Consider the following 27,500-nt stretch of genomic DNA (forward strand, 5'->3'; position numbering starts at 1 on the left):
CATAACTCGAGTCTATTCAGAAGAATATTGTGGTCGATAGTATCGAATGCAGCGCTAAGATCGAGTAACACTAATAGAGAGACTCAACCACGATCAGATGATAAGAGGAAATCATTTGTAACTCTAATGAGAGCAGTCTCAGTGCTATGATACGGTCTAAAACACACACACACACACACACACACACACACACACAGTAACTCTAATGAGAGCAGTCTCAGTGCTATGATACGGTCTAAAACACACACACACACACACACACACACACACACACACACACACACACACACAGTAACTCTAATGAGAGCAGTCTCAGTGCTATGATACGGTCTAAATCCTGACTGGAAATCCTCTCAGATATCATTTCTGTCTGAAAGGAGCATAGTAGTGAAGACACGGCCTTTTCTAGTGTTTCTGATAGAAACGGTAGACTCGAGATTGGCTGTAATTGGCTAATTCTTTAGGATCAAGTTGTGTTTTTTTAATAAGTGGTTTAATTATAGCCAACTTAAAAGTGTTCGGCTCATATCCTAATGTCAAGGATGAGTTAATAATGATAAGCAGAGGATCTGTGACCTCTGGAAGCATCTCTTTAGTAGCCTAGTCGGTATAGGGTCAAGCAGACATGCTGATTAGTCAATTAGTCAATTCTTCTCCTCCTGTGTGTGTATGTGTGTGTGTGTGTGTGTGTGTGTGTGTGTGTGTGAGGTAATTGGAGCTGCTAACATAAGCTCTTGAAGCTCCGCCCCCTTTCTAGAAGAGAAGAAGCTAATTTGCATTTAAAGGGACACACACAAAAATGGGTGTTTTTGCACACGCTCAAAAAGTTACAATTTTGACATGCTATACCACACACACACACACACACACACAAACACACACACACACACACACACACACTCACACATGTTTGTTTTTGTGACATATGGGGACACTCCATAGGCGTAATGGTTTTTATACTGTACAAACCGTATTTTCTATTCCCTTACACTGCCTCTAAACCTACCCAACACACACACACACACACACACACACACACACACACACACACGCTATAGTGCTCAAATGTCTCCTGCTGACCAAAGCTGATCTGATCATAACTCCAGTAAAACTGTAATATTCCTCCAGTGTAGCTGTTCTCTGACTATATTTGGTGCTCAACACACATTTATGATTATTATCAGTGTGGGAACGATTCATATTGTTGTGGAAACCGTCCGCTTTGATGAATAGAAAGTTCAAAAGAACAGCTTTTATTCGAAACAGAATCTTTTGTAACATTATAAGCGTCTTTAGTGTCTCTGACCTGGCAGTTAAACGGGTTCGTTTGCTTCAGGGCTGAACGAGTGACAGAAGCGCTCTGCTCATCTTCTGCTCGGCACCAGCACGCTGACATTTAACTTATAAACATAACATACATCTACATATTTAACAAGACATCCAAAGAGAAAAGACAAATAAGAAAAATAGTTCTATTGTATAAAGTAACACAATAAACAAAATCATATTAAATAAAATAAAAAATAAACAAAAAGGAAGAGAGCATGTAGTTCACTCTAATAAATGCTGGGTTAAAAACAACCCAAGTTGGGTTGAAATGAACAAACCCAGAAATGGGGTTGTTTGAACCCTAGTGAATGGACCCATTCAAACAACCCAATCTCTGGGTTTGTCCATTTCAACCCAACTTGGGTTGTTTTTAACCCAGCATTTTTAGACTGTTCAGTTTTCAAGCTTGAATATATGCTTGAGAATGACTCAATATACCGATGAAAATCAGCCATAAAGACAAGATGAGATTCATTCCCTTTAGTCTTATGGATATGAAATTCACGTGCACTCTAAAACATTCTGGGTTATGAACAACCCAAGTTGGGTTGAATATGGACAAACCCAGAAATTGGGTTGTTTGAATGGGTCCATTCACTGGGTTCAAACAACCCAATTTCTGGGTTTGTCCATTTCCAACCTAACCCAGAATGTTTTAGAGAGTGATGATGTCATCGTGATGTCACGGATCGGCAGCGTGTATAATGAGCCGCTTGTGTGTGAGATCAAGAGAACCTTGTTCCCCTGACGTGACCAAACCACCACCACCATCATCATCATCATCATCATCATCATCATCATCTCTCCGTATCAGGTTCTGTTTGTGTTCGAGCCGCACACTGACAATTATGCGTTTATTACAGCAGCGGTGTTATTTATATAATTACTGTAAATCCCGCCAGTGTGATGTGTAGGACATTCTTGTTTTTACATGACCGTGCAATTACCGGAGAGTCACGTGTTTGAAGAGCGTCTGTGGCATCTCTGAAACAATAGCAGTCTTCATCATCATCATCACTGTTATCGTGTGTGTGTGTGTGTGTGTGTGTGTTAGCAGGATCCCTTATAGAGCCGTAGGCAGTGGTCAGTCACACGAACAGCAGCGGGTCTTTGAGGACTTTGGTGTCCCATCATGTGTGTGTGTGTGTGTATGTGTGTGTGTGTGTGTGTGTGTGTTCTGCTGGTTTCCTGCAGCTCTTCCGGTTTGAACAGCCCGATGGCATTGTGCTGATCCCTCTGCGATCTTCTGGCTCTTCCATCCTTTAGTGGCAGCGAATGGCTCTTTCTGTTCATGAGCCCATAAAGACTTCATGTATGAGGTTAGGGGAGAACCTCAAGTCTCTGTGTTGGGGACATTATTATTGAGTATATAAACGGTCTTGCTTTTAATATTGATATTGCTAGGTTTCATTTTTATGCGGAGAATCTGTTTTTGATATCATGCAAAATAGGTTTTGTCCTTTAAGGCTCGTCTTAAACGATAAAAAAAACTAAATGTATGTTATTTTTAAACTCTAAAACTCCCTCAGAAAATTCCCTCGCCCTCGGGCGCCTTATGATGGACAGATCCACTTTTATGATGGATAGATGCCCTTTTATGGACTTCAAAACAGAAACAGCAACCCAATCACATGTAAATGCGTATAAATAGTAGAGTAGACCGAGTACAGGGGTACATTTGAGACACCTCAAATAACTTGCGTGCACAACAAGTCTGCTCTGTGATATTTGCTTCGCACATGCGCATTAGTGTCCTCTTCAATCGTGGAAAATTTGAAGTCTGTGCGCTTCTCCAGTCCGAAGATATCGGTGAACGTTTTTCTTCAAAGGTCAATTTTTCATTTCACCACAGCTCTTCCCCATTGAATAGCTTCTCATCCTTACATGACTGTTAAAGTTAACTTACATTTTCTTAAACCTTAATCTGTGCTCTGAGAACGGGCATATTGCATGACTGTGTGTCATGTAAGGCAGTCGTAAAATACGGAGAAATGTCCGAGGTGGTCAGCGGGGTACAGTTGAGACGCAGTGTATCGCACCAGAATCCTATTGCAGCACATGCAATTTAGTTGCACGATTAAATGCTTTTCTTATAGTAATTTTGTCTTATTTCAAGTCCAAGCATCAAAAACATTAAATAAAAAAATACTGTACTTGTGTACCTACTGCCGTATTCATTCCACGACATTGCACACTCGTACTATTTATACGCATTTTCGTGAGATCCGCCTGGATTGTCACACACACCTAGAATGGCTTGAGTAAATCATGGGCTGATTTTTATTTTGGGGTGAACTATCCCTTTAAGTGCGATTTAAAAATTAGAAATGACTTCTTGTTCTTGTTTTAAGCTCATAATGTTTTCAGTCATGGTGCTGCTGAAGTAATCTGCGTTAAGAGTGTTTAGATATTTTACACACAGCAGCCGTTTTGAGGAAGAAGATCATATTGCGAACCACATGTGAGATTCCCAAAGCAGTGACCGAATACTAATTTGACTAATGTCTAATATGCTCTAGTAGTTGCACATCCTAAAAGTGATGTAATCTGTGTGATGTCAAAGACGAAGCATTTCCTTTTTAGGTGATCATGCAAACGACTTCATGACGTGTGTGTTATGATGATGATTTGGGCCTAAAAGAGGAACACACACCGCAGACAGCACGTAACAGAGACCTTTTATTTAGGAAAATACTTTATAAATAGATTTACACAGGAGTTCAGTATGCAAACATTATGATAATAGTTCCTTCATATAGTAGTGGCTGTGTCATGTGTATCTGAAAGCAGAAGGCCGTGACTCAGACCGACAGGAGGAAGCTCGTGTCATGGCCGCCTCAAACGGGCCTCTATTAATATCTGTGGTGATGATAATACGCTTCCCTCAACAGGGCTTTCCTGTCTAACTTTATCCTCATGAACAGCACCTGATATAGACACCAGGGTCAAACCTATTCCTGTGCCGGGCTGGAAATATCTAAAAAAGACCAAACAAACATCATGGCTGGTGTGTGTGTGTGCGTGTGTGTGTTTGTGTGCGGAGCTAAATTTGATCACCAGTCAAACACAATTGCGTTTGAATGAATAAATCATTGACGCCACGGACGGAAACTGAGCTCAACAACAGGAAAGCAGCGCAGGTGTTGCAGTAAAAACGCTTCCTCTGTCCGATGACATTCCTTGGGCTAACACTCACACACACACACACACACACACACACACACTGCCCCTAAACCTACCCATCACAGGAAACATTCTGCATTTTTACTTTCTCATAAAAACTCCTCCTGTGTGATTTATAAGCCTTTTGTAAAGTGGGGCCATGGGTAATGTCCTCATATTTCACCCTCTCCTGTAATACCTGTGTCATACCCATGGCATTATACACACTTGAGTCCTCATATGTCACAAAAACATGCCCCCCCACACACACACAATGTTTTGCATCTGGACAAGGTGGTTTTGCAATATGCAAACATTTGACACCTATAATCACAAATCACAGTCAGTAAAGTGCATGCAATATAATCAGAAAGTGTAGTGTCACTGCCAATCAAACCCAGATACAAATCTGTCCTTCTGTTCTGGGCAAAAAATGCTTTTTTTACTCAGTATTTGTGTCTTGTTTCTAGTCCAAACATCTAAACATTCTCAAAACAAGAAGTATTTACTAGACAAGCAAAAGTAATTGTCTTGTTTTGGGAAAAATAACTAAAAATGAAGAGAGTTTTTGATTTGATTTTAAGCAAAAACTTTCTTCATTTAGAGTTATTTTCCCCCAAAACAAGACAATTACTTTTGCGTGTCTAGTAAATACTTCTTGTTTTGAGAATGTTTAGATGTTTGGACTAGAAACAAGACAAAAATACTGAGTAAGGTGATAGTTCCAGATCGCCCACGCATCACACTCTGAAACCCGGAGTCATGCATGCGGCCGCTCGGCCAGTTTCTTTTCCTTCTTTCGTGTTCAGGCCTTGAAGCCTCTTTTGAATCGATGCCTTTTTGAGTGACCGAGCTTTAGCGTGACTGCGAGCACCAGCGCCAGTCCCAACGCTAGCACCACGATCACGCTAATCCACAGCACTTTCCCATCCGCGGACTGGCAATGCTCCGGCTTCACGGCGCTCACGCCGATCTCCACGCGCTCCAAATCTCGGGAAAACCAGCAGGTGGCTCGGCCGAGGTCTGGCACGCTCAGCCTTTTCTCCCGGAGGAGTGTGAGGAGCTGCGGGTTTCTGCAGCAGCTCAACGGGTTCGAGCCCAAGAATAACGTCCGGAGCGTTTTCTGGATCGTTCCGGGCGCGAGCGTAACCAAACTATTATTCTGCAGGTTTAAGGATTCCACGGAGGATTCTCCGCTCCACAAAGAGGCGCCGGTGAGCCGGTTCACCGACAAATCCAAAGATGTCAACTTCTGGAAAAGGCTGAAGTCGATTTCTAGGGATTGCATTTGGTTACCCCTCAGAGAAAGCTGGGAGAGAGACGCCTCTAGACCAGAGAGGGACGATTGTCCGACGTCTATTCCGGGATTCTGGGATAAATCCAGGCTTTGCAGCGAGCTGCCTCGGAACGATCCCGACGGGATCGAGAGCAACCCGTTCTCAGAAAGATCCAGAAAAGTCAGCGTGGGGATGGACGAAAGCTGGACGCATCCATAAATCGGACTCTCCGGAGAGCAAACCTGAAGCTGGTTTTCCCGAAGATAAAGCTTCCGGATGTTCGGGAGCCGGGAAAAGCTGTCCATGGCTAACGTATGGAGCGCGTTTCCCTCCAAATGCAGAGCTTCTAGCGCGGCTCCGTGGAAGGAGAAGTTCTGGAGATTGTTGGAGCTGATGTCTAAAGTCTTCAGAGAGCTCAGATTGTCCACGGCGAAGCTCTCCAAACAGTTATTGCTGAGGTTGAGGCTCTCCAGAGCAATCATGCTGGCGAAGAACGCCGACGGGACCGCTTTGAGCTGATTGTAGCTCAAGTCCAAGAAGACCAAACGTGGAAGATCCTGATGCCTGTTATCGGCGCAGAGGGAAAGCGTTTTTTCGGGATCGCTCAACAAATATCCGGCTTCCTTCAGATTCTCGAGCTCTTCTAGCGGACCGGAGCAGTTTACACTCCTTAGCAGATTTCTGGACAGATTCAGGTGTGTGAGTTTGCTCTTTTGCGGGAGCACGGGAAAGTAGAGGATTTTATTTTCCCTCAGGTCCAGATTCGTAAGCTCAAACTCTTGCTCCGATTCCTCCGTCTGGAAGTTCGTCAGGCTGTTTTTGCTTAAGTTCAGAGTCTTGAGCTGAACGAGGTTAAAATCCGTGATGCACGAGATCGAGTTCATGGATAAATTGAGTTGTGTGAGTCCCGATAGTGGCTCGAACGCGCCTTCTTCGATCTCGATGATGACGTTGTTGTGCAGATCGATGCTTTGTAACGCCTGAGATCCGTTGAACATCCCTTTGGTTATTTTAGTGATGCTGTTCCCGTTTAAGGAGAGGTGTGTGAGCGCCGGCGCGTCCTTTAGGAACAAATCGCTCATATCCGTAAACAAGCCGTTTCCGGAAAGATCCATTCGCCACGGGGATCGGATCGGGCCGATGTGTGTGTTCAACGCCGCGTGAAGATACAGCGAGTTTCCCGAAAGATCCAACTCCTCCAGACGGCTCATGTTCTGGAAGAGGCCCGGCTGGATGAACTGGATCTGGTTTTGGTGCAGGTCCAGAATGCGTACTTCGGAGGCCGGCGGCAGATCCTGATCCGTGAGGTTTTGCAGCAGATTTTGGGAAAGGTCGAGCCGGCGGATAACGGTCGGGAGTTCCGGCGGGATTCTCCGGAGGTTTAGAAGACTGCAGTCAACATCGTCCAGGACCTGAGAGCGAAGGGAAAGAAGGACGTTACTCAACATTAATCTGCACAAAATGCTCTTCTGACTCTCGTTTCCAGGCTAAATATCGAACAATTCTTAAATCAAGATGCATTTACTAGATCAGTAAAACGACATATTTTTTCTTGTTTTGTTGAAAATAAAATGAAGTGAGTTTTTGCTTAAAACAGGAAAATGATCTGCCAGTGGGGTGAGAGACATAATCTTGTTTCTTGTTTCCGTCCCAATCAGAAATCAGATTATTTCTCTCGACCCATTGGCAGATCATTTTCCTGTTTTGAGCAAAACTCTCTTCATTTAGATATTTTCCCCCAGAAGACAAGGAAAAATATCTCCTGTCGTTTTACTGATCTAGTAAATTAATCTTGATTTAAGAATATTTAGATATTTGGACTGGAACAAGACTAAATGACTGAGTCAGAAGAGCGTTGTGTGCAGTGGGATCTGTTTCCTGGAATATTGCAACACATTGTATGACGTACAGTACGGTGCAAAAGTCTTCAACTCCCCAGAATTTTTTACGCCAGACATTTATATATTTTGCAATAGTGTGTCAGTACACTGCAAAAAATGCTCTCCTTATTTAGTATTCAAACATCTAAAACTTCATAAATCAAGATTCATTTACTTGATAAGTAAAATGACATACACTCTAAAAAATGCTGGGTTGTTTTAACCCACCGATTGATTTAAATATTTGCTCAAGACAACCCATTCGCTGGGTTAAAGCAACCCAACTGCTGGGTTAGTCCATATTTGACCCAACATTGGGTTGTTTTTTACTCAGAATTTTTTAGAGTGTAAGATACTTTTTCTTGATTTCTGGGGGAAAAATTTAAACAAGTTTTTGCAAAATAATCTGCCAATAGGGTGAGAAAAATAATATTGCTTTAAGATTATTTCTCTCACCCCATTGGCAGATTATTTATCTTATTTTAAGCAAAAACTCTCTTCATTTTGAGTTATTTTTCCCCAAAACAAGACAATTACTTTTGCTTGTCAAGTAAATACTTCTTGCTTTAAGAATTTTTAGATGAAAATACTGAGTAAGAAGAGCATTTTTTGCAGTCTTTGCACACACAAATCTCACTGGACTCATCGATTATTACAATTAATGGCTAAATAAATGTAAACTGATATTATCTACTGACACGCTATTGCAAAATATATGAATAACGGGCTTAAAAACATTTTTGAGGGGTGAAAATACTAACGTGCCAAAGACTGACTGTGTCAATGTCAGCTTTATTTATATAGCACTATTAAAACAACACACGTTGACCAATGTGCTTTACAACATCTAGGTATAAAATAAATAAAAGCAATATAAATAATGACAATACACATATTAATAATCATAATAAGCTGTGCACCAGGGACTGGGCTTTCCCTAATCTGGGACTAACCCTCCATTTCCGGAAGATTTGGGCGAGAGGATGGAGACATAATGGATGTTTCTTCCTACACACACTTCCTCAGCGACGGCCAATCAGAGGACACTTCCTGAACTCCCTAACCTGGTGTGGTCAGTTCATCAGAAATGACTGGACGTTTCTCCCCAATTTATGACTCATTTTCTGTTTGCTGGCATAAAGTTCAAGAACACAGCTTTTCTTACTCAGGATTATTGACTCGTTTCCAGGCCAATTATCTATAAATTCTTAGAGTTATTTCCCCAATAATGAGCCTGATGTTGATCTGCTGACCCCAGGGCATCCACATGTAGGTGTGTGTGTTTCTTCAGGAGAACACAGATGAAGATTTTTAACTCAGCCGTTGCTGTGTGTCGGTCATATAATGATGTGAATGGGGAACAATTCTATCAGAGAGATAGATATATATTATGTAGATCCTCATTAGTGAATGAGCCAAATGAGGCGTCTACACAATATCTATCTATGATCGCCCCAGTGTGACCTCATCAGACGGCAGTAATAGCGGATGGGAACACTAGATGAGATTCGTCTGATATGAGGTAAAAATAACACAAATACTGTTGTGTTTCTCTCAGAAACCGATGGGTTCGTGTCTTCAGACATCAGTGTGTGGTCACGAGCAGCAGGGTGTGTGTGTGTGTGCTCTCTAAGCATGTTTTTTTCCCTCTCATAGAGTTGTTCCCCATTCACATCATTATATGACCGACACACAGCAACGGCTGAGTTAGAAATCTTCATCTGTGTTCTCCTGAAGAAACACACACACCTACATGTTGATGCCCTGGGGGTCAGCAGATCAACATCAGGCTCATTATTGGGGAACTATCCCTTTAAATCAAGATGCTTTTACTAGATAAGGAAAACAAGCTAAACTATCCACAAAAGTCAGATAAATAATCCTGTTTTTGTCCCAAATATGAATATGATTATTTTTCTGACCCCACTGGCAGATAATTTGAGTTGTTTTAAGATAAAAACTTGATTTTATATTCCAGAGAACTTATATGTAATTTTCCTTATCTATTAGAAGCATTTTATTTAACCATTTTTAGATATTTGTACTGGAAACAAGTAAATATTTAGTTAAAGCGTATCTCTTTACATAGACTATGATGTCTTTTGTTATTTTATACTCTTTTTAATTAGTAACTAGTAGTCGCTAGTAATCATAGAGAGCTATGAAATCATTCTGGATTTAATGAGAATGTCTCCAGCACAAATATCAACACATTCTCAAATCAAGACACGATTACTGAAGAAGAAGAGAAATGACAGACGATGGTGAAGAGAGTTTGAGCTCAAAACAAGAACTAATATCTGCCAATAAAGTCAGAAAAATCATCTTAATGCATCAAACATCGGCAGATATTAGTTCTTGTTTTGAGCTCAAACTCACTCCATTTAAAACATTTTTCAGAAAACAAGCACACTGCAAAAAATGCTCTTCTGACTCAGTCATTCTGTCTCGTTTCTAGTCTAAATATCTAACATTTCTTACATCAAGATGCATTTACTAGATCAGTAAAAAGACATGAGATATTTTTTCTTGTTTTCTGGGGAAAAATTACAAAATGAAGCGAGATTTTGCTTAAACAGGCAAATGCATCTTGGTTTAAGAATTGTTAGATATTTAGACTGGAAACGAGACAAAAACGCGGAATTATAACATAATGTTCTGCATTACAGGATTAGAGCAAATCTTCTGAAATTCTAGAGAAGACGCTAAGCAAAACTATATATAATATATATAAGCAAAACTCAATCTATCTGAGAGAAATAAAACGTCTGTTGGCATTTTTCACCCAAACACTTGATCACACTGCAAATAAAGCTCTTCTTACTTAGTATTTTGTCTTGTTTTGGGAAAAATAACTCAAAATGAAGAGAGTTTTTGCTTAAAATAAGATAAATAATCAAATAAAAGGTGAGAAAAACAATCTTAATTCAAATAGAAAACAAGATTATTTTTCTTTAAGAAGAGCATTTTTTGTTGAGTGTGTTTGTGATGTGCATTGATAACTCACCACTCGACAGGCTTCAGATGGACGTCTGTGGGAAGAGACCTGCTGGACCACGAGCATCAGCATCCAGAGCCGCGAGCCCATGATGCTCCACACACACAGGTGAGTCCGCGAGAGACGGACAGGTGAGGCCGTGACGTCACCGCGGCTGTTTTTAACCCTCTGGTGAAGTGGAAACACGCGTCAGCGTCTCAAACACGATCAGTCTCAGCGCTGATATATGACAGACAAAACGCCCACGTGTCGAGCGCAGCAGAAATATTAAAGGTTATTAATCATGCTTTCCACATCATGTGCTGAAAATATCACAACGAGTCTTACTCATCAATCCAGATCAGACAACAAAACATCCGAATATCGAGCGTCATAAAGCACAGATGCTTTCATAAACTCAGACATGATTCAGATCACAACTCGGATCAATAACTCACTAAAGTTCAGCATCAGACGAGCTGTAGTTTCACAAAAGTGTTTCTGTCTGGCTGTCAAGCTCAAAGATACTCACGACTGAGGATATTACGACTAAAAGGTGAGTTTGTGCTAAAAACAAGAATACAAATCTCGTCTCAAACAGAAATAATGTTTTTCTGGCCACCGCTTGTTTTAAGCACACACACACACACACACACACAAAAGACAAAATATCTCGTGTCATTTTACTCCTCTAGTCAGAGCATCTTGATTTAAGTGTATATATATATATAAGAACTATGCATTGTCTGGAAACAAGACATCAATACTGAGTAAGAAAAGCATTATTTGCAGTGTTTTATAGACCCTGAGTCTCCAGAGCTATGAAATCATTCTGGATTTAATGAGAATGTCTCGTTTTCCAGCACAAATATCAACACATTCTCAAATCAAGACACGATTACTGAAGAAGAAGAGAAATGACAGACGATGGTGAAGAGAGTTTGAGCTCAAAACAAGAACTAATATCTGCCAATAAAGTCAGAAAAATCATCTTAATGCATCAAACATCGGCAGATATTAGTTCTTGTTTTGAGCTCAAACTCACTCCATGTGGATGATTGTTCAGTGTGTGTGTGTGTGTGTGTGTGTGTGTGTGTGTTACCTCAGTAGTGCGCTTCTCCAATGCTCTTCTCTCTCATACTGCTCTCCTCAGTGTCTAACTGCAGATCAGGACACACACTCTCTCACACACACACACACACACTCTCTTTCTCTTTCTGCTCCGACAACACATCCTGTGAGAATATCCTGCAAATACCCGTGTTTTTTCCTTCTGCGCTAAAGTGGGATTGGTCTCTCTCTCTCTCTCTCTCTCTCTCTCTCTCTCTCTCTCTCTCTCTCTCTCTCTCTCTCTCTCTCTCTCTCTCTCTCTGTTCCTAAAACACAACTGTATTGTAATTTCGTAGTGAATTAACATGCCCCATTCGAACACTTTTTGTTTGATCGATAATGTAAGTCTGTGTTTACCGATTGTTTCGGTTTTCTAATGTAGCCTAATTTGTGTTTTGATTGCGTTCGTGTGTAATTAGAATAGTCATTTTTCACAAATTGTCTTTTTAGAGCTTTTTTAATTTTCTAGTCTTTTAATTTGTCTCACTGGTGAAGTTTGCATCACTCTGATATTTGATGAAGTTCGCATCATTGATATTGACTATTATTCCGGATAAATGTCTTTGAAATATATTTTCGGATATTTTAAAATATACTGGTGTGTAATTAACGGAAATCGCTGTGTCACTGTGTGTGTGTGTGTGTGTGTCTCATGTGACCGTTTTTTCCCGCCGCATCTTCAGGATTCCCGCGGGAAAACTCGTGCTCTTTCCTCAAGAGCTTTAGTTTTGGCTTTATTTCTGTTTTTCTGTGTAGTTTTTCTTCTGTCGAGTCAAAGCAGAAAACTTTATTACTACAAGTAGGAAAAAATACATGTTTATAATGTCAAGCGGTGTTATGTGCAATAGCCTACACTAAATTTAACAATAATACTGTCAACAGAACACAGAAAACAAATAGTTCATTTGCTAACGACAATCAGTGAACACTCTTTTAAAAGATCTTTGATATCTGTAGCACAATTAAATTATATTTTGTCCATTGATATGTCATTTATTTATTGTTTAGACCATAAAAACTAGACTAACTAGGCTATGTTTATGCTAATGAGCGGACGATCTCTCTCTTTACTGGATAAGGATTTGATGACGACACCAGCGCGCCATCTACAGGTCAGATCGTACATCGCAAGAAAGACGATGGGCATTTGAAACAATACATATAAAAGAATGCACTGACAATAAAAATAAGGGTTACACTTTATGTTCAGGTGTCATTGTTAGTGTAATTATATATTTAACATTGATTTACTAGCTACATAGGCTAATTACTATAGAGAAGGTTTGGTTGAGGGTTTGTTGCCATGTAATTGAATTCAGGCGGGGGATTGGGATTTGGGACACTTTTTGCCATTGAGATGACTTGGAAAACGTGTCTCAATCCCCCTGAATTCACCCTATAATTTACTGTTATTACAATGTTTACATTGTAAAATAAAGTGTTACCCAAATAAGCAATGGGAGTCAAAACACGGCGTTATGAAACAAATAAAACCACAAATAAAACCAAAGAAACATTATTAGTTAAACCACAAATTAACCATGGCTTTACTATACTTTAACCATAGTTTATGGTAGGCTATTTGTGGTAAAACTGTGGTTATATAAATGGTAGGCCCTATCAATTAACCATGGTTACGCTTTTACTATGATAGGCTACTATGGTTAATTTGTGTAAGGGACAGAATGAATAATAATAATAAACAAGATAACATTTTCAAATGTATAGGCACACTGCAAAAAATGCTTTTCTTACTCAGTATTTTTGTCTTGTTTCTAGTCCAAACATCTAAAAAAGTATTTACCAGACAAGCAAAAGTAATTGTCTTGTTTTGGGGGAAAATAACTCAAAATGAAGAGAGTTTTGATTTAAATAAGCTAAATAATCTAATGGGGTAAGCAAAATAATTTTAATTCTAAAAGAAAACACGATTATTTTTCTTACCCCAATTGGCAGATTATTTGCTTATTTTAAGCAAAAACTCACTCAATTTTGAGTAATTTTCCCCCAAAACAAGACAAAAACCTTTGCTTATGTAGTAATGCTTCTCAATGTAAGAATTTTTAGATATTTGGACTTAAAACAGGACAAAAATACTAAGTAAGAAAAGCTAGTGTAATGATAACATGACAAATAGTGTCGTAAAGTATTAAGTAGATATATAAAACACATGATGGAAATAACTGGATAATATCAAGAGGTCTTGTTGTGCTAGCAGACGCGCTGCTAATGATAATGGCGGGCTCTTGTCTCCATCTAGCGGACGCTTCATAAAATGGCGTGTAAGTAACGGCTTCACAAACAGAGTTTACAAGATTAGTTTTACAAATGTTACAACTTGAATATGTTTCTATTAGTCTGCATTTTATACACTATTGACATATATTTTTGATTTATTGGTGTTTATGACTGTCAATCACTTCATTTTCGAGAGTGAATTCGCGCTTTTATATTGTCGATGATGTCACTTCCGACTCAATGCAGTAGTGTCTCTCAGCGACATGAAACGAAACCGTTCCAATTCTGAATGGATTATAGCCTAGAAAGCGCGAAAAGAAAAAACTTATAATAAAAAAAAACCTGTATGATCACTAAAAACCGTCACTCGTCTTAGTTGATCGACGCGTCACAAAGTTAATCTCTTATAATGAGAGGATTGGAGAGTCCGCGGTGAAAAAAATTCTATCGGATGCAGACTAACGTAAACGCATCTGATTGGCCATTGCGTTTTAAATATCAACGGACATGTCTGTGATTGGCTACACTCTCAACGACGCAAAAACACGTTCGACGAGTACACAATAATACCGTAAATAAATAATGCCAGTGTGCTGAAGCAGGTTCTCCTTCATTTGACAGCCCATTTACGCCACATAATAAAAGTAATAATAAATCATAAATATAGCTTACAAAAGCACCGAGCAGGCATAACATTATGACAGGTGATGATCTTCATCTCTTGTTAGTGGGTGGGATATATTAGGCAGCAAGTGAACATTTAGTCCTCAGAGTTGATGTGTGTGAAGCAGGAGAAATGGGCAAGCGTAAGGATTTGAGCGAGTTTGGCCAGATTGTGACGGCTAGACGACTGGGTCAGAGCATCTCCAAAACTGCAGCTCTTGTGGGCTGTTCCCGGTCTGCAGTGGTCAGTATCTATCAAAAGTGCTCCAAGGAAGGACCAGTGGAGAACCGGCCACAGGGTCATGGGCGGCCAAGGCTCATTGATGACCGTGGGGAGCGAAGGCTGGCCCGTGGGGTTTTTCTTACATGGTGGAAATGGGTTTCTATAAAACATTTCTGTGGTACAATTGGAACACAACAACATTTAATACACTTTTTATTTGACCCTTTCAGCTTTAATTGTGAGAATACCGCTGTCGGAAGCACAGTTGGATTATTTCCTGCTTTTGGCATTTCAGCTTCTGCATGTTTGTTCAGTGATGTGAACCTGAATTGATAATGGAAGTATATATAGAGAGATAAAGATCTCTGAAACACCTGCTCTGCTCACTAGATACTTACACAAGAATGTGTCAAAATAACTTCAAACACGGCTCAAAACCTGTCTGCCTTATAAAAGTCCACATAGATGAACATTCCCCGTTCGTGTTATTATCATAACTTAGCTTCCAGAATGCATAACACCTGTAATTTGCCAGATAAGAATGCTGCAGCAGTGCTTGTTTACAGTGAAGCAATAATACTAGCGAACAGGGAAGGGAAGTTGGTTAAATGGGAACAGGAAATGACTTGAGTTTGCTTATGTAAATGAGCTGCTTAAGCTCCGCCCACACACAGGTATAAATGTGTTAAAGCGGAGCTGAGTGTTCATGCTGATCCACTGAAGAAACTGACCAAGCTTTATTCACACAGGTGAGCAGATATAACTCTATATTCTGATCATATCCGTAAGGGAACAGAATAAGCTTATTAAAGGTTCAGGTTTTGGTCTGCATAAAAACAACTTTTGCAAAGATGCTTAAGGGAAGTGTTTCAGCAGTTTTAATCTTTAGTGTTTTAACCACTCGTCTAGTATGAGTTTATTAGAATGTATTATAGTTCATTAAAACTAAAACTTTAAAAAAGATTTAAACGTTTTATTTCAGCTAGTGTCTCATTTTCATTTCAAGATTATACACTTCTTACTCAGTCATTTTGTCTTTGAGAAAAAATAATTTTATTTCTGTTTGGAAACAAGAAACAAGATTTCAATCAGAAATCAGATTATTTTCCTCACCCCATTGGCAGATCATTTTGCCTGTTTTAAGCAAAAACTCTCTTCATTTAGATTTTATTTTCAGCAAAACAAGAACAAATATCTCATGTCGTTTTACTGATCTAGTAAATGCATCTTGATTTAAGAATTGTTAGATATTTAGACTGGAAACAAGACAAGTGTAGTGTCTTCTGTCTTCACTTAAATCAAGACACATTTACTGGAGAAGAAGAGAATGGACTGAAGATTTGCAGTCTGCTCGTTCCTCTGTGTTTCTGTCTTGTTTTCTGTTTGAATTAAGATTATTTATCTTATTTAAAAGCATAAACTCTTCATTTTGAGTTATTTTTTCCCAAAACAAGACAATAATTGTGCTTGTCTGATTAATGTTTCTTAATGTAAGATTTTTTAAATAGATATTTTAACTAGAAACCAGACAAAATTACTGAGTAAGAAGAGCATGTGTGTATTTAAAAAATGAGTTGAGTCAAATATAACGCTTAACTCATGCTCGTTCCTCAAACAGAAACAGGATTATTTTTCTCACCGCATTGGCAGATCATTAAGCTTATTTAAGCAAAAACACATTTTGATTTTATTTTTAAGAAAACAAGTAAAAAATGTAATTTTACTTATTTAGTAGCTAAATGCATCTTGATTTAAGAATTTTTAGATAGGCCTATTTAGACTAGAATCCAGACAAAAATTAAGTAAGAAGAGCATTTTTTTGCTGTGTTTGCAGGTGTGTATTTAAAAAATGACAATGAAGACTTGAATCAAATATGCACTGCAAAAAATGCTCTTCTTACTCAGTATTTTTGTCTTGTTTCTTGAAACAAGAAGTATTTACTAGACAAGCAAAAGTAATTGTCTTGTTTTGGGAAAAATAACTCAAAATGAAGAGAGTTTTTGCTTAAAATAAGATAAATAATCTGCCAATGGGGTGAGAAAAATAATCTTAATTCAAACAGAAAACAAGATTATTATACTCCCCCCATTGGCAGATTATTTATCTTATTTTAAGCAAAAACTCTCTTCATTTTGAGTTATTTTCCCCCAAAACAAGACAATAATTTGTACTTGTCTAGTAAATGTTTCTTAATGTAAGAATTTTTAGATATTTTGACTAAAAAACAAGACAAAAACACTGAGTAAGAGTAGCGTGTTTTGCAGTGTAAGGCCTAACTGGTTCCTCAATGGGCTTCGGCGCTAACGGCGAGCTGACGGACGGCCAGCCGAAGGTCCGCATCTGCGCGGGCTCGTGTCACGCCGAGCACATCCTGCAGGTGCTGAACGGTTACCGGCGCAGCGGCACCTTCACGGATGTGGTGCTTCAGGTGGACGGCTGCGAGTTCCCGTGCCACCGGGCCTCGCTCTGCGCCAGCAGCGGGTTCTTCCGCACCATGTTCGCCAGCCGCTTCCGCGAGAGCCAGCAGACGGTGGTGCAGCTCAAGGGCATCTCCGCCACGGCCATGGAGCAGCTGCTGGACTTCATATACGAGGGCCGGTTAAAGCTGGACGAGGAGACCGTGGAGAGCGTCTTTCAGGCGGCAGACCGGCTGGATGTGTCCGTGCTTTCCAAAGGTGGGCTCGCATTTACTTCAATCCTGTATGCTTAAAGGATTAGTTCACCCAAAAATGAAATGTCTGTCATTAACTCCTCTCCCTAATGTCGCTCCACACCCGTAAGACCTCCGCTCATCTTCACACACAGTTAAAGATATTTTATATTTAGTCCGAGAGCGTATGCAAGTGTATGCACACTATACTGTCCATGTCCAGAAAGGGAATAAAAACATCATCACAGTAGTCCATATGAGACATCAGTGGGTTAATTAGAGTCTCTTGAAGCATCCAAAATACATTTGGGTCCAAAAATAACAAAAACTACGACTTTATTCAGCATTGGCTTCTCTTCCGCGTTTGTGTTCAATCCTCAAATAAAGATTCAAATGGTTATGAATCAGTGAATCGATTCATGATTCGGATTGCCAATGTCTCGTGATTTCAGCAGTTTGACTCACGATCCGAATCACGAATCAATTCGCTGTTTATAGTTTATAGAATTAAATAAGACCTAATTAATTAAGTTTATTTTTATATTTGGTTGAATAACTTGGATCATAATTGTAGTGTCATAACTTTCCCTTTTACTGAAGTAATGTTATTTATTTCCCCAAGCCTGCGTGCAGTTCCTGCAGGAGCGCGTCTGCCACTCGAACTGCCTCGGTATCCTGGATTTCGCGGACTCGTATGTGCTTGGGCCGCTGCAGGAGCAGTGCCAGACGCTGCTGTACCGGGACTTCCAGCAGGTGCTGCGGCACGAGGAGTTCCTCTGCCTGGAGAAGGCTCGCGTGCTGGAGCTGCTGGGCTGCGAGCGGCTGCGGGTCCCAGAGGAGGTGCTGGTGACGGCTGTGCTCCGCTGGGTCCACCACCAGCCGGCCGAGAGGACCTCAGCTCTGCCGGAGCTCATGAAGCAGCTCAGGCTCCCTCTGCTGGATCCGGCCTTCTTCACCGGCTCCCTGGAGGCGGACGAGCTGGTGCAGGACTGCAGAGAGATACGCCCGCTGATGCAGGAGGCTCGAATGTTCCACGCATACGGCCGAGAGGTGCAGTCGGAGCGCACCAGACCCCGCCGGTGAGTCCTGCTAGACACGCAATCAATCAAACAAACAAACAAACAGTCAGGCAGTCAGTCAAACAAACAGACAATCAAACAAGCAATCAATCAAGCAATCAGTCAATCAATCAGTCAATCAAACAAACAATCAGTCAATCAAACAAACAAACAAACAAACAAACAAACAAACAAACAAACAGTCAATCAGACAGTCAATCAAACAAACAAACAAACAAACAAACAGTCAATCAAACAAACAAACAAACAGTCAATCAATCAATCAAACAAACAAACAAACAAACAAACAGTCAATCAAACAATCAATCAAACAAACATACAAACAGTCAATCAATCAATCAAACAAACAAACAGTCAATCAATCAAACAAACATACAAACAGTCAATCAAACAAACAAACAAACAAACAAACAGTCAATCAATCAAACAAACAATCAGACAGTCAATCAAACAAACAAACAAACAAACAAACGGTCAATCAATCAAACATACAAACAAACAAACAAACAGTCAATCAAACATACAAACAAACAAACAATCAATCAGTCAATCAAACACACAAACAAACAAACAGTCAAACAAACAAACAAACAAACATACAAACAAACAGTCAATCAAACATACAAACAAACAAACAAACAAACAGTCAATCAAACAAACAAACAGTCAATCAAACAAACAAACAGTCAATCAAACATACAAACAAACAAACAAACAAACAATCAGTCAGTTAACTTTATTAGCATGTTTACAGGCACACCAGTAAACTGACAACTCAATTAAACCGTGTTCACATGACTTTATTAATAAACCGGTTATGTCCTTGTAGTGACGTTAATAATAATAATAATGTCGGTATCTGACTCTGAGTATCCCTCATGTTCCGTCAGTCGTGATGTTAATGAAGCGAGAGCTGGAGATTTACGGCTCATGTTATCCCCATAGACTGTAAAAAAATATGGCCGTAGTGTCCGTGACGTCACCCATAGGATTCTGATAAGCCGTTCTGAAGCGTAAAGTATGGCCGAGCTGGGCGTTGCCATCTTGTGAGCGAGTCATCGCGTGTCACTCCCGGATAACAGAAAATGGGCAAAAAGGCGGGATGTGCGCGGAGCTGAGGTGACGCAATAACTATAGACGGCGGATAAATGGCTATCCACTTGTAACCACGCCCTTAATTATGCAGAACCTTAAGGCTTTATATAACGTAAACGAATGAGTTATAAAAAAATTCACCCCCTCAGAGTCGTCATGAAGATCAAAATTAGCCTTATAAGCCAAAACCACAATTTGTCCCAGGCTGTAAACATGTTTTTTTTCTGCTTTAAAGTTGAGAATTTTAACATGGGGCTCTATGAGATTCTGCTCCTTCTGGAGCCGCTCTAGTGGCCAGCCGAGGAACTGCAGTTTACATTACTTCCGTATTGGCTTCAAGAGAGATCGCGGGAGGTTGCCGCTTGGTTATCCCTCATGCAGCGTCTGACTGAACCTCCTCTGCTTCTGCTGACTGAGATGATGAGAACACATCTTTATAATGCTCTGGGTCTTAAAGATCTGCGTTTGGGATAGATGTCCTTATCTCACGCGAAACGCTCGCTCTGTCTGGGGGCGTTAGATCTGCTCTGAGTTTGTGTTTGTGTCCCTATCACACGTGCGCTCTTCAGAAAGCAGGTTAATGCGTTTACATGCAGCGCGAAATCAGGAGAAGAGGCAAAAACTCCCTGAGTCGAGCGGTTTATGCTCACGCCGTTTATGAGCTTACTCCGATAAAAGAAAACGGTTACCGCGGTTACATGACCGTGACCATTGTCGGATTATTGGGCATAATCGGCTTAAGAGCGAGCATGAGAACGCACTCACTGTGCCGATTGTGTCAGAGCAGCTTCAGTGTTAAACAGGACAATACTGCAGCAGAATTAGATTTGGCTGTACAGTCGTTCTGGAGTAAACAGTGATGTTATCAGCTTATTTTAATTTATCATAGAGAGACAATGCTGGCAGATCAGGATTATAGTTTATAGAATTAAATAAGACCTCATTCATTAATGTTATTTGTATATTTAGTTGAGTAACTCTGATCATAATGTTAGTGTCCCCAACTGAGCGAGCCAAGCCAAAGGCGACCAAAGGAACCGAAACTCCATCAGGGCATGATGGAGAAAAATAAACCTTAGAGAATCAACACTGTGTGTGTTTTAAAGCAGCTGCACAGCGATAACCAGGAAGATCATCAATTAATAAACGGATTCAGTTTCAGCTGAAGAAGATAATACACTGCACAAGAGTTTTTAAGACAAAAGTCGTTTTTCCTTTGAATTAGTTTGTTTTTCTACCCCCCCCCCCCCCCCCCCATACGAGCTCTGAGCACAGAAATAAATCAGCATTTAAAGGAGAATACACTGAAAAACTAATAATTTTCATTTTAATAATATATCACAATATTAAATGTTTCTGTATTTGTGATCAGATAAATGCAGGCTTGATGAGCAGAAGAAACTTCTTTCAAAAGCATTACAGACAGTGACGTGTCCAAACTATCGGCCTGTCCTGTGTGTGTAAGCTGCTTAGTACTGCATTAATAATTCAAAAGACTAAAACTCATCTTTTCCATGAGCACTTAAACTTATCATTAAAAAATATATATATTTCTAAACTCTTCCTCCCTCTTCTGGTTTTTGCTACTCTGAGTAGTATACACATCTTAGTATTTAGGGCACTTTTTGTGTTTCCTCGCCTCTTCATGACGGATCGCTTCCTGTGCTCCTCAGCTTTGGATTAAAGCGTCTGCTAAATGCATACATTTAAATGTAATAATGCTGCCTTAAAACACAGGAGAGCAAAATAAAGGGGCCTATAGTGAGAAAATACTAGAACGATTAAAAGCAAACATACAATTCTGGAAAGTATGTATACAAGAAAAGAGAGAAACATTCAGAAATGAAACAGTTAATGTTCGCTTTAACCTTTATTACTTTGTCTTTGATATTTCTGGAGCCCAGTTTGAGAAGCCCTGGTCTAAAGCACGTGACTGTGTTTCAGGAGCTCAGGCTGGGCTGAGATGATCTTCGTGATTGGCGGCTGTGATAAGAACGGGTTCTCCAAACTGTCCTTCATGGAGAAGCTGAGCCTGGCGTCCGGAGAATGGCTTCCGGCAAACGTCCTGCCCGGATACGGCAAATCTGAGTTCGCCGTCTGTGAGCTTCAGAACGACATCTATTTATCAGGTACATATCACAGACGGCACAACGCTGCTTCAGCTGAGATCAGGCCCGTCTGCACTGCAGAAAATGCTCTTCTTACTCAGTATTTCTGTCTTGTTTCTAGTCCAAACATCTAAACATTCTTAAAACAAGAAGATTTACTAGACAAGCAAAAGTAATTGTCTTGTTTTGGGGAAAAATAACTCAAAATGAAGAGAGTTTTTGCTTAAAATAAGATAAATAATCTGCCAATGGGGTGAGAAAAATAATCTTGTTTTCTGTTTGAATTAAGATTATTTTTCTCACCCCATTGGCAGATTATTTATCTTATTTTAAGCAAAAACTCTCAAAAGTTATTTTTCCCCAAAACAGAACAATAATTTTTGCTTGTCTAGTAAATGTTTCTTAATGTAAGAACTTTTAGATATTTTGACTGGAAACAAGACACAAATACTGAGGAAGAAGAGCATTTTTTGGCAGCGTGTTTCGGAGTTACTCTATCAGATCTGGGATCAGAATGTGTTGACGTGATTCCTGAGAGTTCTATCGGCAGACAAACATGTGATTATGATCTCACAGCCCTCTGTTAGTTCACCCAAAACATCACTTTGTCACGCATATCTGTCATTCATCATAGCCTTTAAACCTGAATGCTGTAATTTACACTCACCTAAAGGATTATTAGGAACACCTGTTCAATTTCTCATTAATGCAATTATCTAATCAGCCAATCACATGGCAGTTCTTCAGTGCATTTAGGGGTGTGGTCCTGGTCAAGGCAATCTCCTGAACTCCAGACTGAATGTCAGAATGGGAAAGAAAGGTGATTTAAGCCGTTTTGAGCGTGGCATGGTTGTTGGTGCCAGACGGGCCGGTCTGAGTATTTCACAATCTGCTCAGTTACTGGGATTTACACACTCAACCATTTCTAGGGTTTACAAAGAATGGTGTGAAAAGGGAAGAGCATCCAGTCTGCAGCAGTCCTGTGGGAGAAAATGCCTTGTTGATGCTCGAGGTCAGAGGAGAATGGGCCGACTGATTCAAGCTGATAGAAGAGCAACTTTGACTGAAATAACCACTCGTTACAACCGAGGTATGCAGCAAAGCATTTGTGAAGCCACAACACACAAAACCTTGAGGCGGATGGGCTACAGCAGCAGAAGACCCCACCGGGGACCACTCATCTCCACTACAAATAGGAAAAAGAGGCGACAATTTGCACAAGCTCACCAAAATTGGACAGTTGAAGACTGGAGAAATGTTGCCTGGTCTGATGAGTCTCGATTTCTGTTGAGACATTCAGATGGTAGAGTCAGAATTTGGCGTAAACAGAATGAGAACATGGATCCATCATGCCTTGTTCCCACTGTGCAGGCTGGTGGTGGTGGTGTAATGGTGTGGGGGATGTTTTCTTGGCACACTTTAGGCCCCTTAGTGCCAATTGGGCATCGTTTAAATGCCACGGCCGACCTGAGCATTGTTTCTGACCATGTCCATCCCTTTATGACCACCATGTACCCATCCTCTGATATCCATCCATCCATCCAACTTGTGCAAGACATGAACCGTGAGCATGTGGTTAAATTATTAAGCAGGTGTGTGTTGTGTAGTGTGTGTTGTGTAGCGTGTGGTGTGTAATGGTGACGTGTGTGTGTTGTGTGTTTGCAGGCGGGCAGCTGAACAGCTCAGATGTGTGGCGCTACATGACGCAGCTCAATCAGTGGGTTCGAGTCCACGGCCTGAGCAAGGGTAGATGGAGGCATAAGATGAGCTCTGTGTGTGGGAAGGTGAGGCCTTTGTGTGTGTGTGTGTGTGTGTGTGTGTGTGTGTGCAGCTGTACGTGGTGGGCGGTTATAATGGCCGTGAGCGTCTGTCCAGTGTGGAGTGCTATAGTCCTCATGTGTGTGTGTGTGTGTGTGTGTGTGTCCAGCTGTACGTGGTGGGCGGTTATAATGGCCGTGAGCGTCTGTCCAGTGTGGAGTGCTATAGTCCTCATGTGTGTGTGTGTGTGTGTGTGTGTGTGCAGCTGTACGTGGTGGGTGGTTATAATGGCCGTGAGCGTCTGTCCAGTGTGGAGTGCTATAGTCCTCATGAGAACTGTTGGACCGGCGTCTCTGATCTGCTTCTGGCTGTGAGTTCTGCGGCTCTGAGCAGCTGCGGCGGCAAACTCTACGTCATTGGAGGAGCCGAGAGCGACCACACCAACACCAACAAGGTAATATAAATCATAATCATAATCTCATAATCATACACCAATCATATACTGTGTTTAAACTCCGCCGCTAAAGCACTTAAACTCCACCCCTGAAGTGTTTTAACTCTGCCCCTGAAGCATTTAAACTCTGCCCCTGAAGAGCTTAAACTCCGCCCCTGAAGAGCTTAAACTCCGCCCCTGAAGCGCTTAAACTCCGCCCCTGAAGCGCTTAAACTCCACCCCTGAAGTGCTTTAACCCTGCCCCTGAAGAGCTTAAACTCCGCCCCTGAAGAGCTTAAACTCCGCCCCTGAAGAGCTTAAACTCCGCCCCTAAAGCACTTAAATTCTGCCCCTGAAGTGTTTTAACTCTGCCCCTGAAGCATTTAAACTCCGCCCCTGAAGCGCTTAAACTCCGCCCCTGAAGAGCTTTAACCCCGCCCCTGAAGCGCTTAAACTTCGCCCCTGAAGAGCTGAAACTCCGCCCCTGAAGTGCTTTAACCCCACCCCTCAAGCGCTTAAACCCCGCCCCTGAAGTGCTTAAACTCGCCGAAAAAAAGCCGATTATGCCCAATAATCCGACAATGGTCATGGTCATGTAACCGCGGTAACCGTTTTCTTTTATCGGAGTAAGCTCATAAACGGCGTGAGCATAAACCGCTCGACTCAGGGAGTTTTTTGCCTCTTCTCCTGATTTTGCGCGGCATGTAAACGCATTAAACTGCTTTCTGTCGGCTTACTGAAGAGCGCACGTGTGATAGGGACACAAACACAAACTTACAGCTGATGTTTGCATGAAATAAGGACATCTTTCACAAACACAGACTCTTTTAAGATGTGTTCTCATCTTGCACCAGAAGTAGAAGTACTCATAACTGCGGTAGCGTACCGTGGGGTTTCAGTCAGGGCCTTCACTAACAATCAACACACACACACACACACACACACATTTGTTTTTGTGACATATGGGGACATTCCATAGGCGTAATGGTTTTTATACTGTACAAACTGTTCATTCTATCCCCATACACTGCCCCTAAACCTACCCATCACACACACACATACACACACACACACACACAGCCCCTAAACCTACCCATCACACACACACACACACAGCCCCTAAACCTACCCATCACACACACACACACACACACACACACACACACACACACACACATACACACACACATACACAGCCCCTAAACCTACCCATCACACACACACACACACACACACACACACTGCCCCTAAACCTACCCATCACAGGACACATTCTGCATTTTTACTTTCTCATAAAAACTCCTCCTGTGTGATTTATAAGCCTTTTGTAAAGTGGGGCCATGGGTAATGTCCTCATATTTCACCCTCTCCTGTAATACCTGTGTCATACCCATGGCATTATACACATTTGGGTCCTCATATGTCACACACACACACACGCCTATACATACAAAATACAATAATGCAATGCATGTACTACAGTTACGCTGGCCTCTGGGGCGGTCTATCACTACACATCAGAATTTGATTGGCTGATGACCCACGTCAGTCAAAGTTATGATCCAATAGAAAACAGCAGCTTCAATGGAAGGCTCGCTGTTCTACTAGTGCTAGTCCACGGAGCTGTGATGCGTTAGATGATGACATATGGAGAATACAGCTCAGCCTCACAAAACATAACCACATTCTTTCTGGAAATATAATTGTAACGTACTGAAATATACAGTAAGTGCATTTAGACGTTCAGACACACATTCATTGATGGCCCTGAGCCCACCACTGCATAACTGCATGAGGGATAATATGAGCCGTAAATAGTGCACGCTTCATTAACATCACGACTGACGGAACATTTGGAATACTCAGAGTCAGATACGGACATTATTATTATTAACGTCACTACAAGGAAATTACCGGTTTATTAAAGGGGTCATATAATGCCATTTTTGTACAAGTTAATATGATTATTTAGTGTCTAAATTAAAACTTTGTAATATACTTTAATTAAAAATTCTATTTAGTATACTAAGAAATCACTCGTTTAACCTGGTGAAAAACAGCTCAAGCCGTTTCTGTGCATGTGCCTTTTATGCTAATGAGCTTTGCTCACCCCGCCCCTCTGTTCTGTGGGGGCTTTGAGTGTGAAGCGTTGCTTAGACAACAGGAGAAAGTTTGAGTCTCTCAGGACACATCTGTGCAAGTTCAACCGTATCAGATCGATATATCAGATAAATCAACATCAAAATGGCTGCTGTGTTCATTATTACAGCCAACAACAGAACACCACAATCGCTGAGACGCCATTCTGCTCCAGCGGATCCACAATGGCGGACATCTTGTGCTCGCTCAGGGGGCGGGTCTGAGCTGAAACGCTGCTGTCAATCAGCAGTCGTGGGCGGGGCTTGTGACGTCACACATCGAACGGCTTGATTTGAAACGGGAGAAAACATAAGGAGATTAAAAAAACAATTGAAGGATTTTTATCATTATGGGATGGTTGTGTGCAGTCACTGCCAACACACATTTCCTTACAATCAGCTTGTAAAAGTGCATGAACCATTATATGAGCCCTTTAATAAAGTCATGCAAACGCATTCACTGTCTAAAAGCTGATATGTGACTAAAGCCCTTGGACAGTAATTGTGTCTCTGCGGTATCTTCATCATTACAGCGGCTAGTCTGGGATTTTATTGCCGTGTGGATCCAGAATGTCAGTGTTTTTCTCCCACCACTCGTTTAGAAATCTCCAGCCGAATTACCTCCTATTTTTAGACAAACACAAGGTCATGTGGGACAGCCAATCAGCAGCTGATGCACAGAACCTAGCCCCGGACATAACACTCGGATGAACGCTAAGATTGAACTATTCAAAGGTCAATTAGCTTCTGTTGTTTATTATACCTGTGGATTTCTACCGAAGACAGCCGTGTCCCTGAATATGAAGTGTGTGTGAGAGCCCATGTATGAAGTATTGCTGGCTGTGCTGTCGCAGGTGCAGTGTTATGACCCGGCGATGGACCGCTGGTCGTTTGTGTCGAGCTGCCCGTTCTCTCAGCGCTCCATCAGCGCCGTCACACTCAACGGCTCCATCTACGTCACCGGAGGATTACTGGACCAGATCTACTGCTACTCACCCAGTAGAGACAGCTGGAGTACAGCAGCAACACTGCCCGTCAAACTGGTGAGAAAAACTCAATCACACTCACACTCACACACACACACACACACTCACTCACTCACTCACTCACACACTCACTCACTCACTCACTCACTCACTCACTCACTCACTCACTCACTCACTCAACCACTCAGTCACTCAATCACACACTCACTCACTCAACCACTCACTCACTCACTCACTCACTCACTCACTCACTCACTCACTCACTCACACACTCACTCACTCACTCACTCAATCACTCACTCACTCACTCACTCAACCACTCAATCACTCAATCACTCACTCAGTCACTCAATCACACACTCACTCACTCACTCACTCACTCACTCAATCACA

The 27,500-nt window shown here is 41.2% G+C and overlaps 2 protein-coding genes across 3 annotated transcripts in view; one reads left to right on the forward strand and one right to left on the reverse strand.

The window, feature by feature from the left end:
- Nucleotides 1–5,135: 5,135 nt before the first annotated feature.
- On the reverse strand, nt 5,136–13,478 carry lrrc32 (leucine rich repeat containing 32). 2 transcript variants are annotated; one of them, XM_067433701.1, is made up of 3 exons: nt 11,728–13,478; nt 10,656–10,865; nt 5,136–7,180 (listed from the first exon to the last, which is right to left on the reverse strand). In XM_067433701.1, exons 2-3 carry the CDS (start codon nt 10,734–10,736, stop codon nt 5,297–5,299), a joined length of 1,965 nt encoding a protein of 654 aa, XP_067289802.1. In that variant the 5' UTR covers nt 10,737–10,865; nt 11,728–13,478; the 3' UTR covers nt 5,136–5,296. The 2 variants fall into 2 exon arrangements, with proteins under 2 accessions (XP_067289802.1, XP_067289801.1); XM_067433700.1 differs by having other exon boundaries at nt 10,656–10,814; nt 11,728–13,477.
- A 369-nt stretch (nt 13,479–13,847) lies between these two features.
- klhl35 (kelch-like family member 35) overlaps nt 13,848–27,500 on the forward strand; it is a 14,321-nt gene continuing 668 nt past the window's right edge. Inside the window, exons 1-7 of the mRNA XM_067433796.1 lie at nt 13,848–15,608; nt 17,125–17,535; nt 18,133–18,589; nt 21,629–21,813; nt 23,458–23,576; nt 23,816–24,004; nt 26,976–27,164. Coding sequence (XP_067289897.1) covers nt 17,148–17,535; nt 18,133–18,589; nt 21,629–21,813; nt 23,458–23,576; nt 23,816–24,004; nt 26,976–27,164 — 1,527 coding nt within the window. The 5' untranslated portion in view covers nt 13,848–15,608; nt 17,125–17,147. The remainder of the gene's footprint in view (nt 15,609–17,124; nt 17,536–18,132; nt 18,590–21,628; nt 21,814–23,457; nt 23,577–23,815; nt 24,005–26,975; nt 27,165–27,500) is intronic.

This window comes from Pseudorasbora parva, chromosome 23 (genome assembly GCF_024679245.1).
Source record: "Pseudorasbora parva isolate DD20220531a chromosome 23, ASM2467924v1, whole genome shotgun sequence".
NCBI classification, from domain to species: Eukaryota; Metazoa; Chordata; class Actinopteri; order Cypriniformes; family Gobionidae; genus Pseudorasbora; species Pseudorasbora parva.